At 48.8% G+C, this 15,352-nt stretch overlaps 1 protein-coding gene across 1 annotated transcript; it reads right to left on the bottom strand.

Annotated features, from left to right (window-relative positions):
• Positions 1 to 6,211: 6,211 nt before the first annotated feature.
• On the bottom strand, positions 6,212 to 15,123 carry SERPINA4 (serpin family A member 4). Its single transcript, XM_032345159.1, has 5 exons — positions 15,026 to 15,123; positions 12,661 to 13,326; positions 8,702 to 8,975; positions 7,700 to 7,859; positions 6,212 to 6,748 (listed from the first exon to the last, which is right to left on the bottom strand). Exons 2-5 carry the CDS (start codon positions 13,307 to 13,309, stop codon positions 6,548 to 6,550), a joined length of 1,284 nt encoding a protein of 427 aa, XP_032201050.1. The 5' UTR covers positions 13,310 to 13,326; positions 15,026 to 15,123; the 3' UTR covers positions 6,212 to 6,547.
• Positions 15,124 to 15,352: the final 229 nt, after the last annotated feature.

Genomic DNA, 15,352 nt, shown 5'->3' with positions numbered 1-15,352 from the left:
CCACCCCCCTTGGCCCTGCCCTGTCCTATCCCGCAGGCTTCTAGCCAACCCATGGGCTGCCGGCATAGCCACCAGAGCTCTGACCCAGGCTACCAGCTCACTGCCCTGCCGCCGCCAGCCCAACACAGACCCCTGTTTGCTTGCAATGACACCGGTCTCCCATGTTGGGCACCGGCTGCTGGCATTCCAGACACAGAAAAAGGGATATTCTCTGGTCAACCTCCCTTTCTCCAGGCTGATTCCATATCTCCTGCCGCCACTCGGCTATACATCTGGGCGAGTGCGGTGTGAGCCCACGATCTCCGCAGCCCTGTGTGCTTGCTGGATTCATTTACCAGTGAGAGTCTGGTGGAAACTAGAGGGACTGCATGTCACCACAGCTGGATGAAGGGACCATTGTTCCCAGTCCCTTGGCTGTACGCATAACTTAACTGAGGCTCAGAAAGATGGAGGGACTTTTCAGAGTCATGCAGCAAACTAGGGACAATGTGGGCCCAAGTGCCCAGATCACCAACTTCAAGGTCAGGGCTCTCTACCTGCATCTAGGATTTTGGTAGGCTCATCTGGACTCCCCTTTCCAACCTTGAAACAGGGGCTCTGGCACTCAGCCCCATGATTCCAAGAGCATTTCCAAGAAGCTGGTGCAGTGTGCTGGCTCAACCCTTGTCTCATTCCTAAGGTCCCCATGCCCCGGTATTAGGTGACCTGTGTGTGGCCATGACCCAGATGTTGTGTGGGTGAGCTGGGGTGTGGAGTTGGCAGAGGAGACAGGGGCTGGACATTGCCCTGGGGCAGCAGTCTTGGTGTTTGGCAAACAGGGTCCCTCTACTGCCTCTAAGACCAGGAGGAGACTGAACTCAGCTTTAGTCTAGAGCCTAACACGGTCGCTACCAGATATCAAGCACTTGTTTTGTGTTCACTGACCTCCCAATTCGCAGGAAGGTGGGTACTAGTATACCCATCGAATCAGTGGGCAGGCAGAAGCAGAGAGAAGTTAGGTAATCAGCCCAAAGTCACACAGCTAATAAAGAGAAGCATTAGAAAGAAGAAAGCTAGGTCTTTTCTGTCCATTGTGCTATGTGACGTTGCAAAAGTCCCTTTCTTCATAACCTAGAGATTCCTAAACTATGCTCTGTAGGGTGGAAATCGTACTACCCACCTGTGGTGGTCATCTTCCCCCCAAAGATAGCCACGTCCTAATGCCCAGGATCTGTGCATCTTCCCTTATATGAAAAAAGGGACTTTGCAGATGGGACAAAGTTAAGGATCTTGAAGTGGGGGGGGGGACTAGCACAGATTACCCAAGTAGGTCTTAAACATAATCACAGGGGTCCTTCTAAGTGAAGGCCATGGGAAACCAGAATCAGAAGAAGCCAAGTGATCATGGAAGCAGGAGAAGACCATGCGATGCGGGGATGCTGAGGAGGTGTGATGGGCAAGGATCTCCAGAAGGAAGCCCTGCTAACTCTTGATGTTGACCCAGTGAGACCTGTTTTGGACTTTGGACCCTTAGGAATTGTAGGAGAATAAATGTGTGCTGTTTTAAGTCACTAAGTTTGTATTAATTCGTTATAGCAGGAACAGGAAATGAATGCAATATTCCCCAAATGGATATTGGATATAAATGGATATTGGGAAGATGGGGCTGACCACGACAGGAAGGACTTCTCCAGCTCTGTGTGCTGTTCCTGGAGGCAACCTATGACCTGCATCTAAGCCTGTGTTATAAAGAATATCTTGAGAATTTGGGGAAAGTCTATGGCCACCCCAACTTCCCCTTGTGGCTCAGAAAGTGCTCTGAAGGAAGGGGGCAGAGACTGGGTAGGTTCCAAAGAGAAAGGTTTGTGGGGGGTGAGGTCTCAGGGCACGGTGACTCATGTTTAGCCCACTGGGGCTCCCATAACAGAATGCCATAGACTGGGGGACTTAAACAGCAGAATTTATTTTCTCACATTTCTGGAGGCTAGAAGTCTGAGATAAAGGTGACATGAGATTTGGTTTCTGGTGAGATGTCTCTTCCTGGCTTGTAGATGGCACCTTCTGACTGTGTGATCACATGGGCTCTTTGGGCATAAGGAGAGAGAGAAGGCAAGAGGCAGCTCTCGTGTCTTTATAAGAAAATCCTCTTTGTATAAGGACACCGTTCCTGTGGGATTAAAGCCCAGCCCTGGGGACTCATCTAACTATAATCACCTTCCCAAAAGTCCCCATCTCCAAATACAGTCACATTAAAGGTTAGGACTTCAACATGTGAATTTTGAGGGGACACACTTAAGTCCATAACAGCCCCAGTGAGAGAGTAGGATGGGCTGGTGGCCATAAAATGGGAATTTAAAGGACTCAACAGGTCATGATAGATTTATTTTTCCATTAACACCAAGAGCGTCAGAGAGTGCCATCTTAATAGGTGAGTTTTTCCCTGGGCATAGGTGGGTTCTGTTCAGCCCATTGAGGGCTATAATGCTGAGCAGAAATGCCTTTAATGAAACGGGGGCCATTACTGACCCACCTGCCTAGACCCCGACACCATAAGGCCACTTCACCTGTTCAGGAGACCTGCGGCGTAAGAAGTTGTGACTTGCTCTAGAGGACAGGGTTGTGACAAAAGATGAAATGTGAGACTAGTTAGCATCTGTGGGGCACCAAAGACATGTGCTCTACATATAATAACTCATCCAAAGCTCGAAACGGGCTTCCGTGTTAGGTAGCATCATCGCCATTTTACAGATAAGGGAACTGAGGCACAGAATATCCCATGCCCCATACTGTTAGAGGTTGAACTGTGTCTCCCCCAACTGAAGTCCTAACCTCCATCATAACCATAAGGTTAACCTTATTTGAATATAGGGTCATTGCAGACAGAATCAGTTAAGATGAAATCATCCTGAAGGGGGTGGACCCTTGATCCCCATGACCAGTGTCCTTATAGAAAGGGGCAATCTGGGCACAGACACACACAGAGAATGCCACAGAGGGCCGGCAAACAGCCGGAAGCTGGGAGAGAGGTCCGGAACACATGCTCCCTTCCAGCCCTCAGAAAGAACTGCCCTGCCAACGCCTTGGTCTGGGACTTCCAGCCTCCTGAACTCCAACATAATACATTTCTGTTAGTTAAAGCACCCAGTTTGCGGTGATTCGTACCGACAGACCTAACAAGCTAATACACGCAGACATTGGTGGCGGCCAGATTAAAACCCAGACATTCTGGCTCCAAAGTCTGGGTTCCATACCTGGGAATTCTGTGGCTTCTTGATACCTCCCAGGAACATGCGCACCAGGCCCCTCTTCCCACAGGTGTTCAGAGCAGGGAGCATGGCAGCCACTGGCCTTTGCTCTGCCACTTATGAAAGAGGCACCTCCCCTTCCCAGGCAGCCAGGGATGAAACAAGCTCCTTCCTGCCCCTCACCTGCCACACTGAGTCCAAGCCAGGGGCTCCTAGATCTGTAGCTCCATGGGATCCCATGTCCACCCTCCCCTCTCTGCTGCTACGGCTGCTGGGGGTGGGGCTCTGTGCCCACTTATGGGGTGGGGAGTGGGAAATGAGATCCGGAGAGGTCAAGTGCCTGCCCCACGGCACAGGGATAGAGGGGAAGCTGGGGCTGCATCCTGCCTTGTTTCCACCCAGATTTCAAGTGCCTCCCCCTCCACTGGGGAGACCCCCTGTTTTCCCGGCCAGCCTCGTCACTATGTGCTGAATGGCAGAAAGAAAAACGGAGAGAGCCCACGCGGCATCTCCACACCCACTTAAGAGAGCCATGCACGCGCATCATTCCACGGGCCCTAATGCTCGTAGTGCTCCCATCACCGCCCTCTGCCCTCCTGCTGCTAAGTGCAGGAAGCTTCCACTTTTCCTCTGGAAGAGACCTACTGAAATCACAAATGCATGTGGCCCCTCGGAGCACTGAACGCTGGTCCCCGGGAAGCGGGTTCCCCAAGGGGCATAACAAGTGCTACCCAAGGAGGGGACCCCATAGGGGAGCAACAAAGGAGAAGAGGAGACCAGGGCACCACTCTGGGGGGTAAGTTGCCCTGCCTGGAGTCTTTTTTTTTTTTTTTTTAATTGATTTCTGGGTTTCGTGTTCCAAAAGGGCATTTAGAAATCTGAGAAGTTGGCATAAATATTTACCCAATCAATGCCAGGGATGAGTCAAGGGGGTGGTGCAGAACAAACAGCTCGTTCAGGGCTCGTTTAGCCCTTGTTCAGGGCACAGCATTTTCCATTCATTCATTCATTCATTCATTCACCAAATAGCAGCTGAGCCTCAGCCACACACCAGACCATACAATCCACCCAGGGCCCAGGTTCTGGGGTGCGTGAAGGGAACGCAGGTTGAACAGAGCCCTGCCTTCCAGATGTTCTGTCTAATCAGGGCCAGGGGAGCAAAGACTACTGTCCACCCACCACGTTTGATGGTAAGATGGCAGTCCGCCTTGGGGAGGGCGTGAGGCATTTGTAGGAAATCCTGGCAGATTCTCAGAGATGGGGAAGGGGGCTCTCTGGGGACAGGGAGCCTGCAGGGAGCAAAGGCCTGGAGGCGATACGGACAGCCTGGGGAAACAGCACGTTTCCATGCTGATGTCACTGGATGTGAGAGTGCAGGAGGAGGGACTGAGGTAGGAGAGGCAGGTGGGGACCCGGTCGGGAGGGCATGGACTGTGGGTATTGGACCACAAGCTTTATCTTGTTGGCAATAGGGAGCCACTGAGGGCTTCCAAGCTGGAGAGGGACAGACTTCATCAGAATACAGAAGCATCCCTCTCGACTGGACTGAGGGTGACGGCTCTGCTTTCCTCCCCTTCATCACACCCAGGCTTCATGTTCCCACGCCTCTGGGCCACACCAGGACCAGACCCTTTCACCCGACGGGCTTGAATCCACCCACCCATCTGCCTCCATAGGGACAGAGTGGGCAGTGTCAACCTGGGCCGGACTTCAGCTCCTGCCTGGCTCTTAAAAGCCAGAATTCAACTTCCCAGCAAGTGCAGGGGAAAATAGACCAGTATTTTCAGTAATGTAGCTGCTTTTCAGCCAACCAAACCAGGGGATAGAAAGGAGGGTCTGCATTCCTCTGAGCATGGGAGGGCACAGGGTCCTGTAGCATTTCCAGTACCTTGTCGGTGTAGCTCGGGGCCGTTACGACGAGCTCAGCACTTTCCTCCTCTGGGACTTTCCTTTACCAGTGTTGTTTCCAGGCTGTCCTGTCCAGTTCAGGGTTGTGCTTTAGAAGCCAAGGGAGAGAACCTCAAAATCTCCCCTTCCCATCCTCTCTAACTTCCTTCCACAACAGCGTTCCCACCACAAGCTCTTGCCCGAGATATTGGTTTCCTGGTTTCCCAGGATCTTATTCTTGTATCTGTAGCATGATGTGGGCTGGGGACCACCCCCCATAAAGCCTGGACCATTGTGACTCTGGATCCGTCGTCTCAATGCTAGAGATGATGCATAGCCTGTCTCTCCAGGCGCCAGGGGAAATCAGGGTTCATGACTGCAAGACTCTTGGCCTCTGACACCCTGGCCGACAAGAACACCCCAGGGCCCGGCTGGGGAAATGCATTTGCCACACATTCCTGAGATTCAGGACAAACACAGCCAGGGGCAGCCGGCCTGCCTCTTCCTGTGGGAAGAATAGAGCTTTCTTCTCTGAGACTCTGTGTAAACCCTGGCTCAGAGAATTCACCCCACATAGTACAGACATCTGAGTGGGGCCATCTGGGTCAGTCCATATCAGCCAGGTGAGGAAGCAGACCCAAGAAGGGAAGAAATTGGCCCGAGGCCCAGAGCTGATCAACAGAAGAGCAGGACGTAAGTGCGGGCCCCCAGGCTCCAACCTCATGTTCTTCCTTCTTCCTGTTGTGCATCTTGGCCGTTGTGACCTTGTGTTGATCTGTTGTGACCTTGGCCGTTGATCCTGGGGGACTGGCCCCATCTCCAAAGCCAAAGGAAGGGACAGTGCCTGTGCCACCCCGGGGGAGAGGGGAGCTGCCTGCCTTGCTGAGCCTTCCTCACTAGGTTGCTATGGCGACTACTTTGATGCTTTCCCAGTGAAAGCCTTCAGAGCCCCCGCTCTAGAAATAAGGTGTCCGCTCTGCTGGGGACAGCCAACTGCCGACATTGCTCCCCGCCTCTTCCATATACACCTTGCCAAACCACTGGAACTTGGGACGTCTCACCCCCATGTCCAGGGCAGGGCAGAGCAAACCCCAAAAGGATGGAGAACAGGGATGCATTTATTGAGTATCTACTATGTGCAAGGCACCAAAACAGTTTCCTCATAACCATCATTGTATTTAATCCCTTCAACCACCTAGCAGAGTTTCTCCCACTATCCAGGGCGGTGCTCAAAGAGGTAAGATGATCTGCCCTGAGAGCTGGGTGTCTAGTCCACACTTATCTTGTACCACCTATGTCTCTCACCCTCACCAATAGCTTCTGTCCAGTATCTCAGGATCTTCTGTGTCCTCCACTCCAAACACAGAGCTGCTCACACCGAGTCCCCCCTGGGCCACATCATCCTGCATGTAACAGAAGAGCCAGCCCTGGGAGGGCTATGGTTTCGTGGGGTTGACCACCTTGCCCAGGAAGACGATGCTCTGGCTGTTGGTGGAAAAGATCACCACGAGGAAGGGCCGGTTGAACCGAAGGACTCTGCGATTGTGCTGGGCAGACATAAAGGTCACAAAGCTGCCAGTGGCCGCTGCTGCCTGGGTGCCAACCTCATCCACCTCCAGAATGGCTTTGTGAAAACTCTGGGAAGGAAATCACAAGGGTTACCTCTAAGAGAACATGAATCAGAACTTCGGGAAGCCGGGACGAACCAGAGATCACTGGAGATCAACACTGCAGGCCACTTCCTGGGGATCCCACAGCAAGAACGTCTACACTGGGGAGATCTGTGAGCTGGATGACTTCTTATTTATAGGAATAATTGTTTCATTTTTTTAAAAAGATTCTGTTTATTTATTTGACAGAGAGAGAGCACAAGCAGGCAAAGTGGCAGGCAGAGGGAGAGGGAGAAGCAGACTCCCCACTGAGCAGGGACCCTGATGCAGGGCTCAGTCCCAGGACCCTGGGGTCATGACCTGAGCGGAAGGCAGACTCCGAACTGACTGAGCCATCCAGGTGCCCCTCAGAATAATTATTTCTATCACCAGCTGAACACTTACTATGTGCCTAGGGCTCTTTTTAAGTCTTCATAACCATCCTAGAAGGTTGATATATTACAGCTGTTTTGCAGACCCAGACATTCACTCCCCCTTCAATGACATAAGAGGAAGATCTGGAATTCAACTCTGCAACCCAAGGCTCTACACTGGCGTGCACTTCTGTCTTCTTAACTAAAGTCATAGGTCTCTTTCTCCTATCGAAGCGATCTCTGATACACACACCCCGGCCAACCTCATCGGTATCCTCCCTCTATTTTACCAAAGCGTTTGTCTATGCATTGTGATCTGTGAAGCCCACTTTGCTGTGACAACTCCCTGAGGACAGCGGGGGGATGAACGTGGGATCCCCAGTGCCAAGTACCATGCCAGCATGGGAGTGGGCTGGTTCGAGGATGTCCATGTCTGCAGATGGCTGAATGAAACCCAGGCTCTGAGATTTCACATGGGACAGAGAGAATACCCATAGCCCAGCAGTCCCCAAGGGGCAGAAGTTCCCTACCAAGTCTCCAGGCATGGAGGGCCACGATGACTTACCTTGGACACCCGCAGTCTTCGCTCTTCAGTGATGCCGGAGAGGTCAACCTCCTTTGAGAACAAGTCCATGAAACCCATCTTCGGCAAAATCTGATCTAACTGATAGGAGCCAGAAATGGAGAACTTGGGGAAATGTAGCTCGAGCTTCTTATAAAAATACCTGAAGGAGGCATGGGGTTACACAAGTGAGGTATCCCAGCGCACTATGCTCCTCTTGACTGCACCCTCTAGCTGACCCCACTCACTGCATCTGACTTTGCTCCAGTGTCTCCAGGGACTTAAGGCCAGGCCCCTTAGCTCTCAAGACTGCTCTCTGCAGAAACTCCCTTGGGAGATCATCTTCAGCAGAGGGGGCTTTCTGTGGGCAGGCCAGGTGCCTAGGGTGATAAAGTCTTCCTGTGTGGTAGCTTTCCCTTCACCTCTGTTGGGGTCCTATGGTTTTCACTTACATGGGACCAGATGATTTCTTTGGCTAGAATTCCTCTGTCACATGAGCTGTGCGAATTCTCCATCCACACGTGGCCTTAGACTGAGGCCCTTATCTATGGGCCTCATCTATAAATCTGAGACCCTTATCTATAAATTTTTCACATTTATAGCCCCAGGGTGATAGAAAACTACTTCCCTGGATGGGTGGATGGAATCTTTTGAAGTCCCTCTGTGCTAGGAACCTTGACGGGAGGTCTACCCACTCACTGCAAAGTTGGGCAGACCCTCGGAGAGCCAGTGTCACCTCACCCAAGTCTTGTGTGCTGTAAGGGCTACATCTAGAAACAGGAATCTTAACTCCTAGCCTGGTTCTCTTTTCACTAATGGGGCAAAAATCATATTTCAGATATAACAAGAGAGTTCATCAGCGAGGGAAACCCATGGAAAGTCTTAAAGCAAGTAAGAATTCTTTCATAATTTGACAACACCCCCATGTAGGGCACTGGCCTTCCTTAGAAGGGTCCATCTGAAGGGCAATGCTGTAGACTCAGCACCACAGGTCACAATGATCACCTCTTCTGAAGCAAGTTGTTCCACCTTGTTAGCATCTCTGGAGTCAAGACCTCCTCCACATGAGCCATTTTCCCTTGGTCCGGAAGGATGAAAAAGGCCACCATGTTTCCTTGGTAATCCATCCGCAGCACCGAGCAGGGCAAGAATCGGTCATGAAGATACCAGTGGTGCTGTGTGTCCTGCAGCATCATAGGTACCTTGACGACAGTATTCTCATCGACGTGGAAGTCTTGGGTAGTGGTCATCGAGGGAACAAATGGTTTCTCCCACAGAGCTGAAAGGAAGATGGAAAGAAGGCACAGGGCACCTGGGGACCAGCAGGCCAACCGTCTAGCCAAGGGAGTGTCTCTCCCACAGCTGTGGAGATGCCCCCCTTACTATTTCATCACGGTGTACCACTTAGGTCCTTCAAAACCTGACCTGCCTATGAATTGGATTCTCTCAGGGCTCATTTAGATTCTAAAATGGGAGATACAAAAGGATATCAGCAACGTTGTTTCATGTCTTCACCATTTTTTAAAAAAAAATTTATTTACTTATTTGTTTTAGAGAGAGAGCACAAGAACAGGGAGGGATGGGGGAGAAAGATGGGAAAAGAATCTCAAGCAGACTCTGCACTGAGCATGGAGCCAGACACAGGGCTCGGTGCCATGACCCTGAGACCATGACCTGAGCTGAAACCAAGAGTTAGACACTTAACCAACTGAGTCACCCAGGCACCTCAGGTCTTCACCATTTAATTTATATTGCCAACCTGATGTTTATGTAGTTGTAGCTTATTACTACTTTGTGGTGTACTTTCTTGGTTAAAAATGAGGTTGAGCAATCTTTTGTATGTTTATTGACCAACAAAATGTCCCTCTCTCTCTCTTTTTTTTTTTTTTTTGTTACATCAGTGCTAGTTCATGTTCCTCCCCTGTATTTGTGTAAGGTTGTTTCTTAGTGGTTTGCAGGATTCCTTTCTGAACACTAGTTGTCTATCAGTTGTGTGAGTTGTAAATCCCTTGTCTCTCTCTCTGACTTGCCTTTTCACTCTAGTAATGGTGTGTTTTGGTGATTAAAATTCTTAACTTAAATGCAGTGGACATATTAGTCTATTTCTTTGTGGTTAGGACTTCTGTGTCTTGTTTAAGACAACTTTCCCTTCAAGATCATGAAGATACTCTCCTACATGATATTCTAGGAGATTTAGTCTTCCCTTTTGCAAAAAGGACTATACTCCACCTAGAATAAAAACTGTTGGTTGAAAGGAGGGGTCCAAACCCATTCTTTTCCCCTTGTGGGTACCTAGCTGTCCCAGCACCAGTGTTCCATCATGGCAGTGGGGGGCAGGGAATGCCAGCTTTGACAAATACCATAGGTCTCTGTATCTATCTGTATCTATCCATGGGGCCACTTCTGGACTCTATTCTGGCCCCACTATTCTGTCCCATTAGTCTATTTGTACTTCACAGCCTAAACTAATATAGATTTATGATAAGTCTCACCCTCTGTTAGGTAAATTTTCCCATCTTAACTATTCTTGGCCTTTTGCACCTCCATATACAGATTAGAATCAGCTTATTATCTGCCACCAAAAAAAAAAAATCTGTTAGGCTTTTGATTGGGATTGCATTAAATATTTAGATTAATTCATGAGAGAATTGACATCTTTACATATTAAGTCTTCCTTTTCATGAACATAGTATATCTGTACTTTTGAAAATTTAAGTCTAATATCTCTCAAGATAATCTTCTCTACAGAGATCCTATGCATCTTTTGTTTGTCTTCTTCTAGGTACTTTTCAGTTTTGAAGGTAAGCCACAGTTGTTCTCCCCTTTACCATGTGAGGGTAAGAGAGTAAGGCCTGGGGGTAAATTTACATCCTGAAGTGTTGGGTAAGACGTCTCTATCTCCTTCCTATTTTTAGGGAACCTCTCACTCTCAGGCCGACAACACTAGCCCAACTGGAGCTAAGTCTCTTTCAGGAAGAGAGCACCCAAACCCTTCTTTATATTCAGAGCTTTGGGTAGATTGATGGTGTATACTATACATTAAAATTACATTGATGGTGTCTACTCTACATTGAAATGGCTCTATAAAATATTGTGCAGCCATTAAAGTGAGATCTAAATAAAGTTTTCAATAGCATAAAGCTGTGCGTGCACACACACATGCACACAAACAAATGCATGTAAAACCTGGTAAATCTGAATGAAGTCTGTAGATTGCACCAATGTCAATTTCCTGGTTTTGTTTTTGTATGACAGTTATGTGAGATGTTATCTAACCCAGATGAAAGGTACACAGGATCTCTCTGGACTATTTTTGCAACTTTTTAGAAGTTTATGGTTGTTGCAGAATTAAAAAGGTTCTTGAAAAGGTTTTCAGTGGTACATAAATAATTCCATGTGTAGAATGCAAGCGATGACTGATTTGGCTGAATTGTTAGTCTGGGACTGTTTTCCAGAATCTGTTCCCTATACATTCTGGGTTCAAGGTGGTTATAATTGTGAGATTGGGAGGTCGATGTGAAAACAACCCTCACATGCTGAAGCTCTTTCCAGGAAGATTGGATGATGGACAGACCTAGTGGAGCTCTCTGTCCTCCAGGTTGTCCATACTGTTCTCCAAGTTCATTGTCCAACATTAGCACTCCAGAGCAATGTGTCCCTAAGCCACTACCAGGTGCCTAGCATCAGCCTCTCCAAAGTTCCCCCTACATGGACCCACTGTGGTGGTTGGATGTGTCTGGCATACAGATCCTTAATAAGGTCCAAACTTTCACCTGCACCAAGGACTTCACTCTGTCCATCCAACGTTGTTTCCTCTAGGTCTTCATTTGCCTAGAGTTGAGTGAGGTCCAATTCCTATAACAATCCCCTTTCCCTTAATAATCATGGTGTCTTTGATCCTCTGATGAAACACTGATGATACACACTGTACAATTCTGTCCCCATGCTGTGATTTCAACTGTTAATATATGTGTGTGAACAGAAGACAGGAATGAATTAGGTGAAAATGTTAACACTGGTTGCCTTAGGGTTGTAGGATTATGGGTAATTTCTATTTCTCTTTTATATCTTTATGTGGTTTTTAAATTTTTTATTTTTAAAGATTTTATTTATTTGAGAGAGACAGAGATAGTGAGAAAGAGCACAAGTGGGGAGAAGAAGGAGAAGCAGGCTCCCTAGTGAGAAGGGAGCCCAATGCAGGACTCAATCCCAGGACCCTGAGATCATGACCTGAGCTGAAGGCAGACTCTTAACTGACTGCGCCACCCAGGCTCCCCCTTTATGTGTTTTCAAGGGTTTTTGAAATGAGCACTGTTATCATTAGATAAATTACAATTACTCTAATTATTTATTGAGAATATATAATTGTCAGAGATTGACAAACCTCTTTTGCAAAGGGCCAGAAGGCAAATATTTTAGGCTGTATGGCAACTGTTTATCTCTGTGGCTGTGTGAAAGCAGCCAGAGACAATACATAAATGAGTGGGCATGGTTGTGTGCCAATAAAACTTGATTGACTAAAATAAATGGCCCATCAGATGTGGCTGGGGGCAGTAGTTTGCCTATCCCTTTAGATCATCTTCTAAGTAGTACACAAAAATGTCACATAATTTGATCCTCAAAACAAAACCTTGAAGGAAGGACTCTTATTATCCTTACTTCAAGCAAACAACCTGCCCTGCTTACATCATTGGTAAGTGACAGAGCTTCTCTATGAACCCAGAAGTTCACCTTGTGCATTTCATACCTTACTGTTACAAAGAAAATAAGAAAATATGTCTAAAGGCATGAGGAATCTCAATACTACACAATCTTAAATACCTGATGCTCTCACGTGAGTCTGCTAAGGATTGCTTGACCCTATCTGACCCCATCCATCCACTTTCTCTTTTTTAAATACTTAATCCATCCACAAATCAGAAGAAGAGAGAAGCTAGAGGATCTACCAACAAACCGAGTCTTACCTTTGAAGTAAATGTAATTCACCAACACCATTGTGATGTCCGTGCTCAGGTGGCTGACCAAATCCACAATCTTTCCTTGAGTTTCCTCTTTGACGTGGTCATTGATGAGCTGGGTGGTACCCACAGAATTGTGGAAGTCAGTGAGGAAGAGTTTGGATTCATAGAAGGTCATGCTGTCATTAAGAAATCCCGGAAGGATCCGCAGGTCCTGGCTCAGGAACAGGGCGTTGCCCATGTGCATCTCCAGCCCGTTGCCCGGGAAGTGGAGAGTGTGCAGGAGGTGCTGGAAGCCCCGGTGGATGTCCTGCTCAGACAGCTCCGTAAGGTTGAAGCCCAGACCCTCAAGGATCTGGGTCTGGCTGTGGGAGCGGGCCCCCAGGGACAGCATGGCATAGGAGGCAGAGATGCTCAATGGGGAGAAGAATATGTTGCTCCCAGGACTTTGGGAAGCCATCAGGTGGTAGAAATGGAGAGCAAAGGCTGTATTGCCTGGGGCAATCTTGAGGCTGGGGGAGCCCTCACCTGTGCTTGAAGCCTCCTGATGGGGGTTGCCCGTATGTTCCTGGCGATAGTGCTCAGGGTTCACTTGACCATGACAAAGGACCAGCAGTCCGGCCAGAAGGAAGGGCAGGAGGTCGGCAAGATGCATCTTCTGAGCTTTCCCAACTATAGGAGGAAAGAGAGTACCCAGGCAATTCCCCTACAGAACACTCAACCCTACTGAGAAGTCGGGCAAGAGCAGCGTGATAAGTGACACCATGAACTTGTGCAGATGACCCTGCAGGAGGCTAGCAAACACCTGGCACTTTCCCAGAGTGTGGCAAAGATCATATTCTGCAGCAGTGCTTTAGATGAACAAAGCCTGCTCCACATGACTACCCCCTGCATTTCCCATCCTTCTCAGCTCTTCAAGGCACTCGCCTCTTTTCTCATCCCAGAGACTCCAAAACTGACTTCATCAGATCACCTAACTGGTAAGTGTCTGAGCTAGAGCACAAAGTCTCCAGACTCAGCCTAGAGCTCTTGTTACCATTCATGCTTACTCCTTCATTCCAGGGACCCACTGCAGCAAAACACCAAAGGTTATTTTAACTTCTACTCCACCAACACCCGTTGTGTGCTTTACAGTTTACAACATCATTTTAATGCCATTTTGTTTGACCCTCTTATCTCGGTAAAGGTCAGTAGAATGGGCATTCCTACCATCTCTCCATGCAGATAACATCTCTGATGTTCAAAAACTGATCTGCCCAAAGTCCCAGGAAAAGGACTGGTCTCTTCTCCTAGTAAATTTCACCTTCCCAAAACAGGGTGCTCAATTTTCAACACCAAATCTGCCCTGCTGCCCTGATTCTCAGCCCCAAACCCGGTTGTCATCCCTAACCTGTGTCTGGCTCTCCACCTCCCCACCTCGTTCAATCTTTGTATGTCTGGCAGGGTCTTCCCATGACCCCTGAGCCTCTCCACTGCTGTGACCCTCACTCAGGCCTCCAGCGTCATTCACCCAGACCAGGGGTCAGAAAACTTTTCCTGCAAAGGGCCAGAGACTAAACGTCTTTGGCTCTGGGGGCTATACAGTCATGTTACAGCTGCCCAGCTTGGCTGTGTTGGCTGGGAAGAGGTCACCCACAAGGCATGCTTGTGTATGGCTGGGTTCTGGTGAAACTTTATTTATGGACAATAAGATGTGAATTTCATATGCTTTTCATGGGTCACAAAATATTGTCCTCCTTTTAATTTTTTCCTACCATTTACAAATTTTGTATTTATGTTTATATCTTATATTTATGTTATATCTTGCATTCTTAGTTCAGGGGCAAGAAAAAAACAGGCAGTGGGCAAGATTTGACCCACAAGCCACTGTTTGCTGAGCCCTGACTTAGACCACTGTTGCTTCCTACCTGGTCTTTCTCTTCTGTTTCCCACCCAAGAGTTGGAGTGACCACTTCATGCACCAACTTCACACCCATCCCCAAAGCATGGCTTCCTACCAAGCTATAACCTTCTCCCGCCCTAACCTTCACACGTATTTCTCTCTGGCTTTGCAGCAAGCTACCCAGAATTCCACTCTGCCAGGCACCCTCCGAAAGCACCTGGATCAGGAGCCAGAAGACCCGGGTCCTACGTCAGGTGTGGCCTTGCATGAGGCTGTTTCTGGGCCTGGGCACCAGTTCCCCCACTGGTACGATGAGAAGGTTGTGCAATCACGCGTAAGGGTCTTTCCAGCCAGGAGGTGTCACCTCTGGGTCATTCCTGGTCTTAGCACTGGAGTTCTTATGCTCCAGAAGCCCCAGTCCTGGGCAAACTGGGATGATTATCACCCTCCCTTTCAAGTCTCAACTGTGGCCCTCAGAGCGTTACTCACGGTCAGTCCTGGTATGGCCCCCGAGGCAGCTGTCTGAGTGCTACAGGAAGCCAAGGAACGTGGCCTGGCTTTATGAAGCCCAGGAAGGTTGGCAGAACCTGTCAGCTCCACCAGCACTGCCTGCCACCTCCCCTATTAGGTAATTATTAATGAACAGACCTATGGGTGCAGCATGGAGTCTCAACACAGAGAAACTCCCCTGAAAGCTGTCTCAACCCTCTCAGGGATGACCCCCCTTACCTCCAGGGGGACTCCAACAGAGTTCGCCCCTTGCTGTTTATGTCATGCACTGAGGTTTACCAGGCACATCCTTCTCCCTGAGGCCCA

This window comes from Mustela erminea, chromosome 5 (assembly GCF_009829155.1).
Source record: "Mustela erminea isolate mMusErm1 chromosome 5, mMusErm1.Pri, whole genome shotgun sequence".
In the NCBI taxonomy this organism is placed as follows: Eukaryota; Metazoa; Chordata; class Mammalia; order Carnivora; family Mustelidae; genus Mustela; species Mustela erminea.
Note: the sequence above shows the minus strand (reverse complement) of the source record. Positions and strands in the feature narration are given on the sequence as shown.